Below are 19,286 nucleotides of genomic sequence, written 5' to 3'. Positions count from 1 at the left end.
GTGCCATGATGCATGGAAAAAGAGATTGAGGTTGTTAACAGTTAGAGCTTGCTCAACTCCACAATCAACACTTTTGGCACCAGCAGTCAGGAAACCAAAAGGTGAGTTGCATTAGTTAAATCTAGTGTGAGAGACCTCTCCAGAGTACTGAGAAGTAAGGATGTCAGTCTAGAGACTATAGTGCTCCTGGTGCAGTCCATTTTCTTCACAAATATTTGCTATGCATCAGAGAGCTGGATAATGACTAAAGAGGACAGAAGAATAGATGTCTTTGAGTTGTGGTGCTAGAGAAGAGTTTCGAACATATCATGCACCACCAAGAAAACAAATAGGTCTTGGAGAGAGTGAAACCATGTTTCTCCTTGGAGGACAGGATTTTTTTTTTTTTCTAAGGAGGACAGGATTTTGAAGCTATGTCTCACATACTTTGGGCATGTGGCCAGGAGGGACTGATTCTTGGAGAAGAAAGAACATCATGCTCAGAAGGGTGGAGGGATAGCGTGAGAGAGGAAGACAGGGGATGAAATGGATTGAAACAGTAACTAGGGCAACGGGGGTTAGGTGTATTGGAGTCAGTGAGACTGGCTCAGGACAGGGTAGGTTTCAGAGCTATTGTACATAGGACTGCTATGAGTTGCAGGTGACTTGCTGGCACATAACAATAGCAATAACATGTTGGTAAAGGTCATTGAAAGAGAGGATGACCTTCAGTGAGATGGGTTGACAGAGTGAATGTAACAGGGCTTGAGCATGGTAGAGATTGTGAGGATAGCACAGGATAGGTCACAGTTCAGATCTATTGTTCATATAGTCACTATAAGCGGTTACTCATCTCACCTAGCAACAACAAACAACCCATTCTTGACCTTTCATAACAGGGGTTTTCATATGACATTTGGTCCTTTAGTGTTTCTTTTTCACTCAGTAGAATGTGCTCCAGCCTCATCCGTGGTGTGAGATGTTTCTCAGGTCCATTGTTCTCCGTCGCTGTGCAGAACTCCACTGGCATGCACGCACCATGGTTTAGCCACTCATCCCTTCGTGGATACTTGGGGTGTTTTCATCTTTTTGCTCTTGTAAACAATGTTGTGATGCACAAGGGTGAGCATATACCTATTCGTGTCACAGCGTTTACATTTTTGGAATATATAACTACAATCGGTGCAACAATGAATGAATGGAAATCCAAAATCTCTGTAAATATTCATTAAAATTAATAAAATTTAAAAAAAGTAACTACAATTGGATTGTTAAGGCATGTCTATTTCCAGAGTTTTGGGGTTTTATTTTTTTTATGTGTGTGTGTGTGTGTGTGTGTATCATCAAATCAGATCTGACTGGTACAGGAGGAGATTGTCCCTCCTTCTCCAGCAGAGCATCTGATGGATTCAAATCACATACCTCTGGTATTGCAGTGCAGCTTCTTGCCACTAGGCCACCAGAGCTCGCCTATTTCTAGTTTTTAAAGGAAGCATTAAACCATTTTCCATTTTGAAGTCCATTTGCCATTTTGGAGTCCTACTAGCAGTGTATTAAGAGGTTCAGGGTTAGGATGGCCGAGTGGTCTGAGGCCCTATGTTCAGGTCGCAGTCTCCCCTGAAACCATGGGTTCAAATCCCACTTCTGATAAGGCAACTTGTTAAAAAAAAAAGTTCCAATCTTCTTACAGCCAGGCTAGTATTTGTTCTCTGTTCTTCTGATCACTGCTATTATTGCTCTACCAAAGGCAATGTTTTCGGGATAGGGCAACAGAGAGGGAGGGAAAACTGAAACCCCAGCTCATGAAACTCCCTCACTTCAGAGCCTAGAGTCTGGGAAGGACAGATTTAAAGTCTTTATTATCCTTTGTCTCAGATACAAAATCAGATCCTCCCTAGTTCATTAACCCCAGAGAGAGAATCAAAAATAAGAATCACACTGCTAGCTAAAAAGAAAGAAAGAAAGAAAAGCCTCATTATCTGTCTCCTGCCCTGCCCCGCCCCACTCCACCTCCAATCTGGGAGAGCAAGCTGCAGGGCTCATGACCTTGAGGCTCCAAGGTGCTGGCTGAGACCTGATGCTGGAGACTCATATGAAGGTGGAACGGGGGTGGATTAGGCCCTGGCAGTCTGGACAGAGAGCAGGATCCTGAGGTCCATTAATGCTTGTCGCTGGGGCGAAAGGTCAAGGCTGTCAGACGTCCCAAAGGTCCACGGCGAGTGTTGGTGGCCAGTCGCTGCTGTGCCAGGAAGGACTGGGCATGGGCAGGTGCGCGCTCTTCCCCAGCTCGCTGCTGCAGGGCCATGCCCTGGAGGGGAGGCGCGAGGTTAGGTGGGGTGAACCACAGGGCCCCTGCGCTCCCTGGTCATGGTGACCCATATACTCACCATATTATACCAGGCACTGATGAGCAGCTTTTCTTCCTGCTCCCGTTGGCTTCGACTCTTCTCAAAGTCCATCTGCCAAGGAAGCAACAGCTCAGTGGCCTGGGTGGGCGGGAGCAGGGTGGTGGGAAAGGGACACTCACCTCCAAGTGCCGGATGCGGACTTCCCGCTCGTGGAGCTGTGTCCTCAAAGCGTGGAGTCCTGGGGGTGCACCCGCGGTGGGCCGCTGCTTGGGTTCCATAGTCTGCATGACCTAAGAGTTGGGGAACACACAGCGAGGATGAGCCTGCCCTGGCAACTTGATCTGGCCTGCCAGTTATGTTACAGGTGGCAAGCTGTGGCAGTGGGGAGACATGGGGGGGCAAGGAGGCAGGAAGGGGCGAGAGGCATAAAGCAAGGTGGGTGAGACTCGAGCAGAAAGCACAGCAGCCGTGGGGACGCAGGTGGGCGTGTCAGCAGGTGGCCTAGGGCGGCCCTGCATCCTCACCGTGCGCGCCTTGTCCACATAGCGGCGGTACCGCTCCTCCATGGCACGCAAGTCCGCGTCCTTCTTTTCCAGGCTGTGCTGCAGCTCCTCGATGCGCTGCGCTGCTGGGGGAAGCGCGCGCGCTCAGCTCTGCGCTCCGTTCTTGCGCTCTTGCTCCCCCTGCTGGCCGGCCTCCCTCCCGGCGCGCACTTACTGCTGCTGTCGGCAGGTGGCTCCAGCTCCTCGATGTACTCCCGCTTCCTCTGCAGCTCCAAATCCGCTTCATGCAACTTCTGCCTGTGGACAAGTGAAGAGCAGCCGCAGGCTCGACTTCCAGGCTCTGCTTCTCTCCTCTCGGGGTGGCCACAGCCTCCCCATCTGGTCAGAGATGCTCCTCTGTGCTGATTCTCCCCATGTTCTCGCTCCACTTGGCTCCCCTGTCCCCTCGCTTAGAGCCACAGTCCTCTATAACATACTCCCATCGATTTAGACCAGCTACTGCTTCCATTCCTCAGCCCCTGCTCCGGTTCAGCCACCATCGTTCCTCCACAACCTCTTTTTTTTTTAAAACAATGAAAGTATCTTTTCTTTTACTTTTCCATAATTTTTGGACTCATGTACTTATAACTTGTTAGTCAAATTTGTGTCTTCTAGGTTGCAACACCCCCATGATACATCTTCAAGGATATGAACAGGTACAGCCAAGCACAATCAATAAGAGTGCATCTAAATTACAAAATCAATCTCCATAATAGTCTATGTGTTTCCTACTGCCAAAGGGGCCCTTTAGAGTAGTGAGAGAAGATCTTCACCCTGAAACCCACAGCGTCCCTTTTCAGCAGGAAGTAGCTAAGAGAATATGCCGTCCCCTTTTCCTTATGACTCAGGGTGAAGTCTCTCTCAGGGAGGAGTGATAGGGAATGGCAAAGGACACACTGACAAAGAAGATTAATCAGAACTGGCTTTGACAAGCACTGTGGCATTTGGACAAGAACAAACTGGGAGGAGGGTAGAGAGAATAGTGCAACAATGAATGAGTGGAAGCCCAAAATCTCTCTAAATGTTTATGAAAATTAATAAAATATAATTATAGGAAAAAAAATTTAATTTTTTTTTAAATTATTTTTTGCGCGTGTACCGTCAAATTGGGACTGGTACAGGAGGAGATTGCTCCTCCTTCTCCAGCAGAGCATCTGGTGGATTTGAACCACATACCTCTGGGATTGTAGTGCAGCTTCTTGCGACTAGGTCACCAGAGCTCCCTTAATTTTTTAAAAAATTACTATTATTACGTGTGTATCGTCCAATCGGATCTGACTGGTACAGGAGGAGATTGCCCCTCCTTCTCCAGCAGAGCATCTGGTGGATTTGAATCGCATACCTCTGAAATTGCAGTGCAGTGTTTTGTCACTAGGCCACCAGAGCTCTCCTCCACACCCTCTCTTCTAGTCTCAACCTCTGGGTCCCCTTCTCCATCAGGAAGCAGAAATCATTCAGAGATCTTAGGAGCAAATCTTTTAGAACAGGAGATGCCAACCAACAGAAGCTGGATAGTTTTGCCATCTGTAGCAAAACTGCAAGACTTAGAGCAGAAGTTCCTCTATCTGTGAAGCTGTGCTTCTATGTTAAGTCTAACATCTAATCGCTTTTTCACTTTCCTCACTAATATTACAAAGGTATCTATGTAGCCCTTAGCCCTGCTGACATGTTTACACACAAGCAAAGTGATGCAACAAAGTATACAAGATTATACATTGTTAAACTAGTCAAAATTGTAAACACTTGGAATCCTTCATCAAATACATTCCAGACTAGTAACAGCCCTCCATCAGATCTGGCAGCCTAGAAACATTTTTCATTCTAGTTTAGCATCTTGTTTGGTATTTCAATTGTGCTTTGAATGAAAGTTTACAAAGCATATTGGTTTTTCATTTAGCACATATTTTGATTTAGAATGTTGATTACAATATGCACAATGTAACTGCACTTTCCCCACTTCCTCCCTGCCCTTCTCATTTCCATTAATCTTCTCTCCTATCCTTTCCAGCCTTCCAGGCTTTTAAAAACGGGCAAATGCTGCTCTTTTGACCTCAGCAGAGTGATTCATATTTCTCCAGAGGAGTTGTTGGTGGCTTCAAAGTGCGCAGTTCAACACATAACCCAGTATACAAGAAATGTACCATTAAACGTATTATAATAGCCACAAACAAAATGGAACAACGGGCCAGCCCATCTCAACCAGAATTCCACAGAACTAAAGCCTAGTGCCCTGAGGCATTCATCAATTGCATTCTAGAATGTTCCTAGCTCTGTTTCATCCTGGGAGAACTGAGAAAACACCAGCCAAATAGTGTTCTGCTTGGCTTAGGTTTAATTTTATCACAGAGTCTCAGCTGCAGGAGACTACTATGCTGGCAACGATAACACTGCTAATAATGTATTTATTTATTCATATGCGGAAATTTCCATTCTGTTAAGCAGGAAAAGCAAAGGACAGATGAACACATATTATGCTACCCTTGCGTAAACAGTGGAGCAAACCAAAAACTAGATTCATAATCATTTGCATTTAAAATTTTGAAAGGATTGTTAGAACAAACTAAGAGGAACTGGGGCAGAGTGAAGTGGAAACAGAGTCCACAGGGCTGAACTGGGAGGAAAACTACCTCTCTGTATAGTTTTGAGGCTGCTTTTTTGTGTTTGTTTTACTTTATGTTTTGTTTTTTGATGTATAAGCTTAATAGCTAGTTTCCTCATAAGAAAACATAAAGTATCGATCTACCATATTCCTTCCCATATCCGTGGCTTCCCAACGAACACCCACCCCCCAATTGTGATATTCTTCCTGGCTGTAAGGATTTGGGCCATCATTTTCCCTCTGCCCCATACCAAACCCACCCCTGGTCCTGCCCTGGCAGATGCCCTCCCACCAGGACTCACAGATGCTCCTCCAGCTTCCTCTTCAGCAGGGCGGGCTGGAGAAAAGATGAGAAGAAGCAGGAGATGAGTAGAGATTCAGAAGTCCTGAATCCCTTAAAGGTCAGTGTAGGGGGTTTGCTTCAGCCTACCGCACTTACAATGGCCTGCACCGGACATCAGGCAGCAGGGGGGAGAGAGAGGAGGGTTACTGGGGGATGTGAGGGAAGGTGGGCAGGGGAAAGGTGGACACTCACGTCCTCAGTCTTGCTCCCCTGTTCCTGCAGGCTCTTCTGCAGGTCTTCCACCTGGGCCCGCAGCTCTGACAGCTGCTGTTGGTTCAGCCTGTGGAGGTGAGAGCGACTCGGTTCCTGCACCCCTCCCCCCGCCCCCTAGGGAGCACCCAGGGCTCCTGCTGCCCGCCCTCACCTGTGCCCTCACCTGTGCTGCGTCTCCAGCACGTGGCGCGCACGGTTGGCCTCCTCCAGGTGGCGCTGCAGGTCCTCCTGCCGCTCACGGTCCGCAGCCTCCTGCTGGCACAGCCGCTTGTTCTCCAGCTGAAGGCGCAGGAGCGTCTCCCTGCCCGGGGAGGGGGTGAGCAGGGCTGGGAAGCAGCCACCCCGCAGGCCTGCCTAGGCATGGAGTTGGGGGGATGGACAGGGCTCTGGGGAAGAGCCAGGCAGGGGCAGGGACCAGAATACAGAATACTAGGGTTAGAGGCCCAGTGTGAGTGGGCAGAGCGAGAAGAGGGCCTGAGTGGGTGGGGCTGAAATGGAACCCAGGGATGGAGTCAGGTGTGGCTGCAGGGAGGGAGGAGAAGGTGGGGGCTGGGCTAAGGGGAAGTAAGGATACAGGGCTGGAGCAGCAAAAGCACAGAGAACTGAACCAAACGGACCCCACACTAAGGACTAACTGAGCCAAGAGCTAAGGCTTGGAGTGGGGCACGTGGTCTAGGAGCAGAAATTAAGGCACTAGGGGTGAGCCAATGACAGCCCGGTGGACAGAACTACTGAGGGCCAGGGACGTGGAGGCCTAGAGAGAAGCGGGCAGGTAGGACCAGGTGTAAGATCTGGACAATGAGAATGCAGCCCTGGGATTTGGACTTCACTGAGACACGATCCTTACATTAAGGATGGATTTGGAGAGGTGAAGCTGTGAGGCTGGGCTAGAGGCCCAGGACCAGGTAAAGGCTGAATTTGGAGGGCAGGTGAGACTAGGAGCTAGGCTGGCCCTGGGAACCGCATCTAAGCACAGTTACGGTTTTGAGATTCACGCACCAGCGTGGGCTGAGGGTGGCCCCTGGAGGCCTGAGATGGGGGCAGAGGGTTGCCAACGCTCCCAATCCCAGGATACCTGAGCTCGGTTGGCAGGATTTCTGCTGCTAAATTTTCCACAGACGGTGCCCTGGGATCTAGTGAAGGGTCTGGAGAAAGAAAGAAAAAAAAGGAAAAAGGGGGGGGAATTCAAGTCCATACACGCTTGTCTGCGGCCCCATTGCTACTCCCAGGGTCATCTGTCAAAGGAAGCCCTGGTGGCCTAGTCGGAGGAAGTTGTACTGCTAACCCAAAGGCCTTGTCTTTCTGGAAGTTCAAGTCCAGCAGCTGCTGTCTGTGCAGGAGAAAGGCGGCAATCTCCTCCTGTGCAATTTACAGCCTCCAAAACCCACTGACAGGTCAGCTGTGAGTTGGTTCTGAGTTTGAGATTTTTATTTTTTGTTAAATAGCCTTCCAAGGAGTCCTGGTGGTGTAGCAGGGAAAGCAATTGGCTGTTAACTGAAAGGTCAGAGGTCAAATCCACCAAGGGCTCCGTGGGAGGAAAGGTAAGACTTTCTGGTCCCGTAAAGTTTCACAGCCTTGGAAACCAAGTGGGACGGCCCTAGTCTGTCCTTTAAGTTCACTATGCATTGGAATCAACCGATGACAATGTGGTTTGGGTTTGGGGCACTCCAGGCCAGGTAGAACCCTAGAGCCTTCCTTTCCAGGCCCCAGTTCCCAGATCCACCCACACGGGCCTCCTGCTCACCAGCCTGGGTCAGCCCCCGGGGCTGCAGCTGGACACAGCGCAGTTCCTCATTGGCCTCCCGCAGTGAATCGCGTTCAGCCAACAACCGCTGAAGGAACAAGATGCATAAATGGCAAAGGGGGGGGGGATTATAAAAGAAGCCACCAAAGGTAGGATATGAAAGGTTTTCCTAATGGGGGAAATGGGCGACCCCTCAAGCAGCAGGACTGGATGGCGGAGGCTGGAGTTCAGCCTCACCTCCTTCTCCTTGGCCACGGACTCATATTTTTCCTCCAGGTTACGGCACTCAAAGAGCCATTTCTCGGCCTTCATGGCCTCCTCCTGCCGCTGCACCTGCAGTTCCTGAACCTACCAGAGAAGAGGGATGAGGGCTGCAAGGTTGGAAGGAGAGGCACGCAGTGAGACCGGCCAGGATTGGAGCAAAGAACTTGGGGAGCAAGTTAGGGAAGGGGCAGGAGTCATAAGCCCAGCGAGGAGCGCTAACCAAGGAAGAGATCCCTAAAGGGGCGTGATCTATACAAACCAAGGAGGAGGGGTCCAGCCTGCGGGTCTGGGGGCGGGCCGAAGTGAGAGGATGCACGCCCCTGGCCCCGCCCCTGCGGACCTCCGCACCTGCCGCCTCTGCGCCTCGAGCTGGGCGCGCAGCGAGCCCGCCCGGCGCAGCTCATCCTCCAGCTGCCGCGTGCGCTCCGCGTGGCCCGCATTGCGCTCCTCCAGCTGCCGCACCTGCCGCCGCAGCTCCCGCAGTTCGCCCAGGCGGCGCCGGCAGCTGCTCAGCGTGGCTTCTAGCTGCCCGGCCCGCTCCGAGGACTGCCTGCAGGAGGAGGCAGGGAGAGAAGCAGACAGGCAGGCGCCTGGGGTCAGGCCTCAGCTGGGAGAGGGGCAGCAGAGGCACTTGGGTTAAAAGTGACGGGGTTATAGGGGCCGCAGGAGTGGAGGCCCTAGTGCTGTTGGGGGCCTTTAGGGGTCAGGAAGGACACTCAAGCATCAATGGTTAGCACTAAAATAATAATTGAGGATAGAATGGTGAGGCCACACAGAAAGGCTGTGGCAGGACAATGGGAGCGATGGGGTCCCAGTGGGGCTGAATGGCCTCCAGGGGCACTGTGGGGTTATGTGGTCGTCATCTGTGAGGGTCTAGTGGACGCATTAGAACTCCAAGGATTCTGTGGGATCACGCGGTCTAGGAGGTAACCACTCTGGAGGCCTACCAAAAACTGTTATAAGAAGGTACAGTCATGTCCTGGGGGCACCTGAGGTCACAGGGGTCATGGAGGGCCAGCTGGGACCTGAGGGCAAAGCTTGGCCCAGAATGGCACAGTGGGTGTGGGCAACAGTGTGAGGGGCCTGGGCTAGCTGGAGTCACAGGGGTGCTGTGGAATCTGAGAAGCATGTAATAAAGAGGCACACTGGGACTCCGGGGTCACAGGGATTCAGGGAGCATGATGGGGTCTAGACGAGATGAGGGGTGCAGGCTGGTGCAGTAGTAGAATTGAGGAGTTTAGGTTCTTAGAATACAGGTTGTCGGGAGCTCTGGTGGCCCAGTGGCAAGAAGTTGCACTGTAATCCTAGAAGTACACAGTTCGAATTCACCAGATGCTCTGCTGGAGAAGGAGGGGCAATCTCCTCCTGTACCAGTCAGATTCAATTTGACAGTTGGTACATACAAAAAAACAATAAAATTTTTTCCCAAAATCTCTGTAAATGTTCATTAAAATTAATAAAATAATATTGTTTAAAAAGTTGAAAAAAAAAGCATACAGGTTGGCACTGTGGAATTGGAACATTATAGGAGCCTGTTGGGCATTTTAGGGAGCTCTGGTGGCAAAGAACTGTGCGGCCAACACAAAGGTATGTGGTTCAAACCCAGCAGCTGCTAGATGGGAGGATAGGCAATCTCCTGTGTGACTCACTGCCCTGAAAACCTACTGGATGGTCAGCGATGAGTCAATTCCGACTCAGTGGTACATAACCACAGCTTGGGGCATTTTGAGGTTATAGAGATGTGGCGTATCCAGGAACAATCTGTGAAGGGTGGGGATGCAGGGACCACACTCACCGCAGCTCATCCATCTCATCCTTCAGGGCCTGCGCCTCCTGGGCCAGGCTGGTCAGCGCCTGGTTGCGCTGCTGCAGCTCCGTGACCTCACGCTCCAGCTCCGTGCAGCGCAGGCGGTCATCCTCTCTGCTGCTCTCCAGCCTGGGAGGGTGCGGACCACGTGAGAGGGCAGCGCCCTGCCTGGCCCCTCATCTGCCTGGCCTCTATGCCCGCCTGGCCCCACCTGAAGTTCTCCTCCTGCAGCTGCTCCAGCTGGGACTGCAGAAGCAGCAGCTTCTTGGCAGTGAGACCCACGGCCCCCTCGGTCTCGGGTCGGCCGACTCGATCCCGTAATGCTGCGTTCTCCTGCGCCAGGCTCTGTTTCTCCTCCGACAGGAGCATCAGCTACAGGGAGTCGTGGATGAGCTGGAGCTCAGCTTAGAGGGGGGCTATGCAGGGACCCTGCCCCGGGAGCACCTGCACCGGCCCCACCTGCCGCTCCAGATCCAGACAGCGCTGCCGAAGCTCGTCCCCTTCCTCAGCATCCTCGCTCAGAAAGTAGTATCTGCGGGACTGAGGGGAAGGGAAAGGCACTTAGAGATCCAGGGGAAGGACTGGAGAAAAAGAGTGTGGAGTCTCGAGGGCAGAGAGGAGGGGGCTTTGGTGGTCTAGTGGTAAGACATTGTGCTGCAATCCAAAGGCACATGGTTCAAATCCACCAGCTGCTCCATGGGAGAAGGTTGGGCAGTCTCCTGTGTGATTAACTGCCTCTAAAAACCTGCTGGAGGGTCTGCTATAAGTCAAACAATAGAGCAGAGAGGAAGGGGCCAAGAAACCCTCAGGGTCTTAGGAGGGAGGGCTGGGACCCCAAGACACTGGGAAAGAGCTGTATAGGAACTTTGGGGGGAAAGGCTAGTTGAGGTGGTTTTCAAAATTATAGAGAAGCCTCTTCTCCTTAAAGGAGCTCTGGTGGCTTAGTGTTAAGAAGGCTTAGTGTTAAGGAGTTGCGCTGTCAACCCAAAGGCACATGGTTCAAATGCACCAGCTGCCCCAAGGGAAAAAGACGGGCCAGTTCCTCCTGTGTGATTTAATGTCTCTGAAAGCCCACTGGAGGGTGAGTTATAAATGGATTTCAGCTGGAGAATACGTATCAAAAGTAGCCTTCTCCTCAGGTGATCCTGAGTGGCTGTAACCTTTAACATCAATAAACTACCCCCTCACCCCTTACCTGATTGTCAAAATTTCCATATGTCTCCAGGGACATGGAGTCTGGGGTGTCTTTGGTCATAAGCTAGGAGGAGAAAGGCCAGAGATGAGCTGGGTGTTCTGAGGGTAACCAATTAATGTGTGTATGATCTAACTTAAGAACCTGGCCGTCCTGTCCCCAAGGCCAGTTCCCCAATAACTCCAGCCCCCAAGGCTGCCCGGTGTCCACCATGCAGCGAGGCCAGTCTGAACCTGCTGGCTTGTGTCTTGGAGCTGGCAGACACATGAGACACATGTCTGGTCAGCTGAGTTCCAGGCAGAGCCCAGCCCAGCCCTGGGCCCAGCTGCCTCGGTCCTGGAGCTGCCCCATGCTCCCATGCTCCTTGACACACAGGCACCCCCACCCACCTCCTGGATGGCTTCCATCACCACCTGCTGAACTGATTCCTCCAGTGTCATGATCCTCTGGATGTGCTCTGGGGATAAGGTGAGGGAAACCAAGACTTGGACTCAGGGCAATGGTGAGGGAAGAGAACTTCCTCAGATTATCCTCTGGAGACAACCGTGCCCTCCTCATACCCTGCTTCTTGTCACAACTGATGGCACAGCCCAGCACAAGCTGAAGCAGCTTGCCAAGCTCTTCGGGGTCTGAGAACTCTCCAATGAGGCTCACGTCAGGGAGGTGCTGCTTGGACACGGGGTGTCCCAGGACCTGAGGATAGGGCAAGGGTGGTGTTGGGGACTCACAGACCCTCACTCCCCTCCATCAGCACTAACTGAGTCCCTTTACATTTACTCACATCCTGAGAGTATTCCACCAGGCTCTGCAAAATTGTCTTCAAGTTGCTAACCTAGAAAGATTCAAGGGCTGTGCCTAGGGATTCAGAGCCCCCCAGAGGGGCTAGGCAACCCCATTCTGTCTACTCCAACCTTTCCCCCTCCACTTCTCAATTCCTGATCATCTCATCTCACTTGTCCCCAGTCTGTCTGAATGTGCCCTCCCCTGGGGATATATTCCCAGGCAGTCTGTGTTTCTGGCCCACCTAACCATCTCTGTTCACATGTTTACAGAATCCAACCACTTCACCACCTGTACCACCACACCTTGGCCCTCACCATCATCTCTCACGGTGATTATGATCCCAACCCTCTCTCTGCCTCCATTCCACTGACATGCCCTTTCTCTCCAAACAGCCAGGAGGAGCTTTTTCAAAATCAAACCAGGTTTTGTCTTTCCTCTATTAACAATCCTTCCTTGGCTTTCTACAACACTAAAATAGTGTCTCTATCTATCCCTGTCCAGGGGGACCTCTGATGGCTGAGTGGTATGGAATCGTATGCCAATGCAAAGGGACACTGTGAATCCGCTGGCTGCTCGGTGGGAGAAAGAGGAGCCCATTCCTCCCATGTGATTCACTGCCTCAGAAAAACTGCTGGAGGATCAGCTAGGGGTCAGTTCCAGCTCGATGGGGAACTAACTCATCTGGTTAATAAAAGTCAGCTCCAATATTTCCACCATTCTTCTATCATGCCAAACTCACTCATGACATAATATGGCCTTTGTCCTTGGTGTTACCTATGCCTGGCACAGGAGTCCTAGTGGCTCAGGGGTTAAGTGCTCCACTCACTGAAACGTCAGCAATAGGGACTCACCATCTACTCCGGGGCAGGAGAAAATGAGGCGACTGGCTTCGGCAAACAAAAATTGACTGCCTTGGAAACCCCGTGGGGTGGTGGGTTATGGGTGGAATTAACAGAATGGCAGTGGGGAATCCTGAACAAGGGGAATTGGTAGTGTACTAATGAAACGCTCTGATGTTAACCAAAGGGTCAATGGTTAGAACCCTCAGACCGTGTCAAGGAAGAAAAGCCGTGGCAATCTGTCCCTTATAAAGATTCAGACTAGGAAGTGCTATGAGGGACTCAACTGTCCTAAGGGGTCACTTTGACTGGAATTGATTCAGTGGTACACAACATATATCAAACACACTTCTTCACCTCAAGTGGGGTACATTTCAAAGCAACATCCAAGGCCCCCAAGATCTCTCTCATGACCCTGCTTTTATTGTCTTTTTAAGGCTCACTGGCATTGGGAGGGAATTTTTATGTTCGTATATGTATTGTTGGTCCACATCACTAGAAGGCCAGCTGTGTGAGGGCAGCTTTTGGGGTGGGTTGTTTCTTTCTGCATCCTCATTCCTGGCAAGGAGAATGCGTGAAGGAACAAACGTCTGGTTGACCACTGGACATGTGTCTGTCTGTGCACCACCCAGGCTATGTGTCTAGCTGTCCCCTTCCTGGATATCATTTTATCAGCCTGTCCCCTAGTCATAAGTCCACCTGTCACCTTCAGTCTCCAGTTGTGACCCGAGTCGTCTGATATGCCCTGCAGCCATGTTTCATTGAACCAGGATGGGTCTCTGGGGGGGTAAGAAGGTGGGATGAGCTCAGCTGGGGGACCCTTTTGGGGCCCTCCCCTTCAGCCCCACTCACATCTGGTTCAGCACATAGGCTACTGCGAGGCCGCTGCTCAGGTCTTGTGGGCTGGCACAGGGGGGCGGGACGTTGAAAGTCTGCAACTGAGACGAAAGGAGTTGGGCAAGAGTTAGCACCTAAGACCACCGAGCTACTCCCCTTTTTTGTAGTTGAGGTCAGAAGGAGCCCTCGGGCTCAGATTAGTCTGTTGCTCCACCTCATCAACGTGGAAGTGGCTCAGCTTACCTGGGACCAGAGGGGGCGTGGCCTTACCTCACCTCGGTCCAACAGTCCCTACACAAGCAGAAGGTGGAACTGAGCGCCCTAAGAGCCACGTGACCACCTGGCTCACCTGTGTCCCCGCCCCTTGCGACCCAGGCACGGAGGGGCGGGGCCTCACCTGTTCTTTCCACACAGACATGCCACGTGATAAAGGCGGGTGTGTAGGCCAGAGTCCAACGTTCCTACAGGTCCACGACCCCCCTCCTCCCCCCGCCCCCAGAGCAGAGAGGCGGGCCGAGCCAGGGTCCGGGGCTCCTAGGCGAGAAAAGCTGGTGCACACCTGTTCCCGGTCCCGCCCCCGACCTACCCAGGTAAGCAGAGACCCGCATAGCTCGGCCTTGTCCACATTCATGACTCCCGATCGGATTCGACCCCGGCCGCGGAGCCGCCTCCGCCGAAGCCGCCTCCAAAACCGCCACCAGTGAGCGCCTGCAGCCCCGACCTCTTGCTCTGCCCAGGGCCCCGCCCCGCCCCCCGCCCCCTAGGCGCAGGGCCCTCCCTCGTCACGTGATCTCGGCGCCCATGCGTGCCTCCGGCGCCGCCATTTTGGAGCCGGGCAGCGTTCGGGCTTCCGCCCAGCCTCTAGAGGTCAGTCTGGTTCAGCTTTACCCTCCCCGAAGGGGGCCCACCGCCCCTCTTTCTCTGGCTCTTTTGCAAAGTAGAAGACCCTTAAGATGAGCATCTGAGACTGAGTGTTCACTTCTTGTCCTTTCCTCTGTATAGAATTCAGTTAACCCACCTTCCTGCAGTTCGCAGAGGTTCTCTAATGATTGGAGCCTTTAGCGTGACTTGGGATACTTGGGATCGTGAATGGGCTCCTCCCGTTGGTTGTGATGTAGGAGTCTGGCCTCAGGGGACAAGGGGACATAGACTCGGGGCAGGAAGGGCCAACGAGACACACGCCTAAGGGATGGACAGACATGTGTCCAGTCTTAGTCATTACCCTGCTGGGCTACTCCTGTGCCTCCGCTTCCCCGGTGACCGCGCCCAGTATTCCCTTCCCGCTGAAGCTGCGCTTCGCCCTCAGCCCGCTAGGGGGAGCCCAGATCGTAGGGATGAGGCTCTCAGGGAGGAGGGTGCACCATCCTCCCTGAAGACAGCGGGTGGAGGGGTGGAATGTGTTAACAGTCATTAGTACATGTCCTCCAGCTGCCAATACAATTGGAATGTGGAGCGTGATTCTGTGACATCTTTACGATCCTTGGTAGGTTTCAGTCTATTGCTTCAACTATTGTGTAGTGTGTTCCAACAAAGGGAGCTCATCTTTCCAGCGCTATTTTATCAGACGATAATTCGGCTGTGATCCATAGGGATGACACTGGCTCACTTTCTGAGCCAGATCGCCACGCTTTTTCGCACTACTCTCTGTCTGGAAACTCACTGAAAAACCATGGATAACCTTGCTGGTATTCAAAATGCTGGTGGCTGCGTAAATCAATATAAAATGAAAAACAAATCAAAACAGAACTGGTGGCGTAGCTTCCAGCATCGTAGCAACGCATAAGGCACCACAGTACAGCTGACAGATGGATGGTGAATAACAGTAATGGAAACAGTAAAATCACATTCACCCTATATTTCATGCCTCCTATTTGCAGTCTCTTGGCTAAGTAATTTTAATATCCTAGGTGGCAAGTGTCATTTTAATTCTTGGTTTGCATGCAGGCAAGGAAATAGGCTATGGGTACACCCAGTTTGGGGAGGAGTGGGGAGAGCCTTTTGACCCACATGGAGTGGGCAGGGTAATGATCAGTAATTACATGTTACCAGCTGTAACATGTAACCTGGTGGTGCAGTGGCTGTTAACCAAAAGGTCAGTGGTTCACACCCATCAACCAGCTGCTCCAGGGGAAAGATGTGGTAGCTGGCTTTCATAGAAAGACTGCAATCTTAGAAGCCGTCTGGTTCTACTGTCACAGGGTCACTATGAGTCTGAGACAATTCTACATGGTAGTAGGTTCTGAGTTAGATTTTTTATTAGCTATAACCAGAGGTTATTGGGGGAGAAGCGAGAGGAAGGGAAGGAGGGGGCAGGGCAGGTCTTGCCCTGGGGGTGGGGGGATGGGTCTAGGTGGAAAAGGGAGAAGGCTTTGCTTCCTCATGCTGAGTCAGCTCTGGTGGTACAGTTCATAGGGAGCTGCGTTGCTAAACCCAAAGGCTGTGGACTCTTGACATTCAAATGCATCAGTAGCTCCTGGGGAGAAAGATGGGCAATCTCCTCCCATGCACATTCACAGCCTTTAAAAATCCACTGGAGGCTTGGTTTTGACTTGACAGCAATAAGTGAATGAGTCGCCCAGAGTCTGGTTTAGGAGAGTGGGCAGGGTGGCCTCCATCGCACAGCTTGGTGGCCTAGTAGGTAGGAGTTGGGCTGTCAACCCAAAGACCATCTTTTTTAATCCATCAAATGCTCAGTGAGAGAAAGATGAGCAGTCCTTTCCTGTGTGCTTGATAGCCTCCGAAAACCCCCTGGAAGGTCAGCTAAGAGTCTGTTCTGACTTGAGGGCACATAACAACCATTGCATGAACAGAGTCACCCTGCACCCAGACACTGGTTACAGCCCTCCTGATCTGGAACTGAAGGTATGCAGAGGTGTCAGGCTTGTTCACACCCCTATGCCCCTCCCAGGTTGTTTTCCAGCCTCTGGCCAGCCTCAGAGTAAAAGGTGTGGCAGGAGCAGGGGGGTGGGGTGCGGACAAAGGCCAAAAGTCAGCTTCCAGGCTGGGCTGCCTTCAGGCTGGCGTGAGAACAACTGCGTTGGCTCCCCACCCTGCTCAAACCGTAGGAGTGGGTGCTATAAAGAAGGGGAACGGGTCATTCTGCCTCTAGGTAGCGATGTTAGTGAGCCAGGAACCAACACGGAAGATCTAAGGATGGAGGGCTGGTCTTCCGAATATTTGTGGGTGAGCCTGTCCTCCTCAGGGTCAAGTAGTATGCAGGAACAATGAGTGTTTTTAGTTGGAAGTCCTCAGACTTGCAAAAACCTAGAAGTATTAATAATTTATTAATTTCTTAATTTTCAAATGAATATTATTGAATGACACAGTAATCTTTTGTCTAGTTGCTGAACTGAACAACTTGGTGTTGCTGTAACTCTGCTCACTGTTCCATAGTTTTGTCAAATACCATAATGGTTATCCATTATGTACAGTGTTTACATGAACTTCCAGATTGATTTATGCTGGGAAGCAGGAGTGGCATCCACTTCCTAATTCTAGATGCCTCTGGAAACTCTACATATTCTCTAAATTCGACAAGCTCTCTAAACTCTCTAAATGTACATAAATGGTGGTATTTATAGAACAGAGAGTTCTGTACAGAAATCATGTTAGTTATAAAACAGAGTTTAGGTCTTTTGTGCAAAACTTAGTATTATTCGCCTTGATGCCACTTAACCACTACTAAGTGGAACAGGTGCTGTTATATCTGGAGGAACACTCTTCCAACTTTGTACATCACTCTTTGTCAGTGTGCAGTATGAAGTAACCTGGGTTTGCTCTGATGCTGAACCTTGTACTATTGGGGTATCAAATACCATAATGGTTTCCCAATGTGGACACTGTTTGGTGGAGCTCCCAGTTGTAAAACAGGTTTGGAAGCAGGAGTAGCATCCACTTCCTAAACCATATGCCTCTAGAAAGTCTATGACCTTGGAGAAATGACAATAGTTATGGAAAGGCATTAGGTTTTTTTGTTCATAGAGTGACTATGGGTTGCGCTCTACTGGACAGCAATCAACAACAACATTGATACCTAGAGGGAATTTGAGTCCAAACGTTCAAGGAGTGGACTTTGTTTCAATGCTGACAGAATAGTCTAATAAGAGTCCCAAATGCTCAGAATCCCCAGGTTTAAGCAAGAGTTTGAGTCCTCTCAATCTGGGACAGGAGCACTCACTTTGAGTGGCAGTGAGGGCCCTATCTGGAGAAAGAAGGGACCTCCCACATCACTAGGGAGGAGAAATATTTGGGATGCTATGAGCCTTATGGTTGTGGGGATCTGAGTGCCTTCAATTCAGAGAAAGGGGGTTCAATTCCTCCACTTGGGGCAAAACCCTCCTAGAAACCAATAGTCTCAACGTGGTTCCTGACCAGTAGCCCCCAATGGATTTGGGGACCCCACCCCCTGCCTGTTTCCAGGAACAGCTGGGCCTGGGTTGTACTGCTGGGAAGCTGGTGACTCAACCCCTCCCTGTGGCCACAGCTGGACCCCTGCCCACCCCCTCTGGCCTTCACATCTGGGCAGGGACTCAGTCATAAGGGCTGAGACAGGGACCCTGGGTTCACACATAACAAGAGGACAATGTCACATCCCCTCTCCTCAGCTGACCACAGCCACTCAATGGACCCCATATCTCATTCCACAGGGCAGGCTCCCTTCACCTCACACCCTGACATCCTGCCAGGAGCTTCCCCCCTGTATCCCTGTATCTCTCCGTACGTATGAAGTGTGCTGAAATTTATGTAGGTGTGAGGTTGTGTGGTACTGTAAGTGTGTTATGTCTGCATCCTTTCACCTGTATGTCTTGGTGCCCTGGGAGTTTGTGCAGCTGGCTGCCTAACAGAGTGAGAGGGGGTTTGTCTCCATTTCTGTTTGTTAACATCCAGTCAGGAGGATAGTGTGACTTGATGCCTGCTTTTGTGTGTGCCCCAGTGGGGTCCACAGAGTTGAGAGGTCACTCTGGTTGTGTCTCCAGGTATGGTATCCCTATCTACCACATGTTCATCTATATAGGACCTGTTTTTGTGCTTCTATTCTTATGATGGTGTGAAAAGTAAATTTGTGAGTGTGACAGCTTGACGATATGTCTATGTGATTGTATCATACTGTGCCTTCACTTTGTCTTACCTGTGTTTTTCTGTGATGTGACCCTGTCTCCTGTGGCCTTGCTTTGTCTCTGTTATTGCGACAATTTGGATGTCCCTGTATATGGCCTTGTGAGATCGCCTCAGAGTCTGGACTCTACTTTGATGTGATAACCATGTGACAGAATGACTGCCTTGTGTTTCTGTCTCCACCATGTTTGGCTCTGCTCCGCTTATGCCTCCATTTCTCTACGTGTGTGTGTGTGTGTGTGTGTGTGTTCCGATTGTGCCTCTGTTGCTCTACATAACTCTGTGTGTGTCTGCTCCGATTGGGCGCTTCGATTCCTCTTTGTAACTCTGTGTGTCTGTCTGCCGAGGGGGATTTATGTCACTGTGTGTGTGTGTGTCTGCCTGGGGGGACTTATGTCACCGTGTGTGTGTGTGTGTGTGTGTGACCCTGTCCGTGACATTGAGTGAGAGGGTTTGTTCGTGACTATGTACCTGTCAAAAACAAAGAGAACCAGAAGCTGAAAGAGAGACAGAGACAGACGGAGACGGAGAGACGCGGAGGTGGAAGCCCGCAGCCGGCCCTCCTTTGGGAGCGCCCCTCCCCGCGCTGCGGGGGCGCGTGCGTCGTGCGTGACGTGAGACACGGCGGGGGTCGCTGCGTGCGTGGCGGCCGACGCGGTCGTGCGTGCGAGCGGGAGCGGG

The 19,286-nt window shown here is 51.3% G+C and overlaps 1 protein-coding gene across 2 annotated transcripts; it reads right to left on the bottom strand.

The window, feature by feature from the left end:
* Positions 1–2,137: 2,137 nt before the first annotated feature.
* Positions 2,138–14,121, bottom strand: HOOK2 (hook microtubule-tethering protein 2). 2 transcript variants are annotated; one of them, XM_006900798.1, is made up of 22 exons: positions 14,077–14,121; positions 13,506–13,591; positions 13,360–13,432; positions 11,813–11,863; positions 11,592–11,724; positions 11,421–11,488; positions 11,035–11,097; positions 10,299–10,379; positions 10,051–10,211; positions 9,828–9,968; positions 8,381–8,582; positions 8,006–8,116; positions 7,769–7,856; positions 7,100–7,169; positions 6,188–6,325; positions 5,998–6,091; positions 5,771–5,805; positions 3,045–3,127; positions 2,852–2,955; positions 2,507–2,617; positions 2,367–2,438; positions 2,138–2,287 (listed from the first exon to the last, which is right to left on the bottom strand). In XM_006900798.1, the coding sequence occupies exons 1-22, from the start codon at positions 14,119–14,121 to the stop codon at positions 2,138–2,140; spliced, it is 2,160 nt and encodes a 719-aa protein (XP_006900860.1). The 2 variants fall into 2 exon arrangements, with proteins under 2 accessions (XP_006900860.1, XP_006900861.1); XM_006900799.1 differs by having other exon boundaries at positions 6,004–6,091.
* Between the last annotated feature and the right edge of the window lie 5,165 nt (positions 14,122–19,286).

This window comes from Elephantulus edwardii, unplaced genomic scaffold, assembly GCF_000299155.1.
Source record: "Elephantulus edwardii isolate Elephantulus edwardi_28Jun2011 unplaced genomic scaffold, EleEdw1.0 scaffold00296, whole genome shotgun sequence".
In the NCBI taxonomy this organism is placed as follows: Eukaryota; Metazoa; Chordata; class Mammalia; order Macroscelidea; family Macroscelididae; genus Elephantulus; species Elephantulus edwardii.
The sequence above is the reverse complement of the archived record's forward strand: the minus strand, read 5'-3'. Positions and strand labels throughout refer to the sequence as shown.

What these genes read in the sequence shown, in the direction of transcription:
- HOOK2 (XM_006900798.1), bottom strand. Translation starts at nt 14,121, where the DNA reads ATGAATGTGGACAAGGCCGAGCTATGCGGGTCTCTGCTTACCTGG. An exon ending in CTGCAGGAGGAGAACTTCAG is followed by an intron (nt 9,969 to 10,050) that starts GTGGGGCCAGGC and finishes GCACCCTCCCAG; the next exon opens with GCTGGAGAGCAGCAGAGAGG. An exon ending in CCGTGGCCAAGGAGAAGGAG is followed by an intron (nt 7,857 to 8,005) that starts GTGAGGCTGAAC and finishes TTGTTCCTTCAG; the next exon opens with CGGTTGTTGGCTGAACGCGA.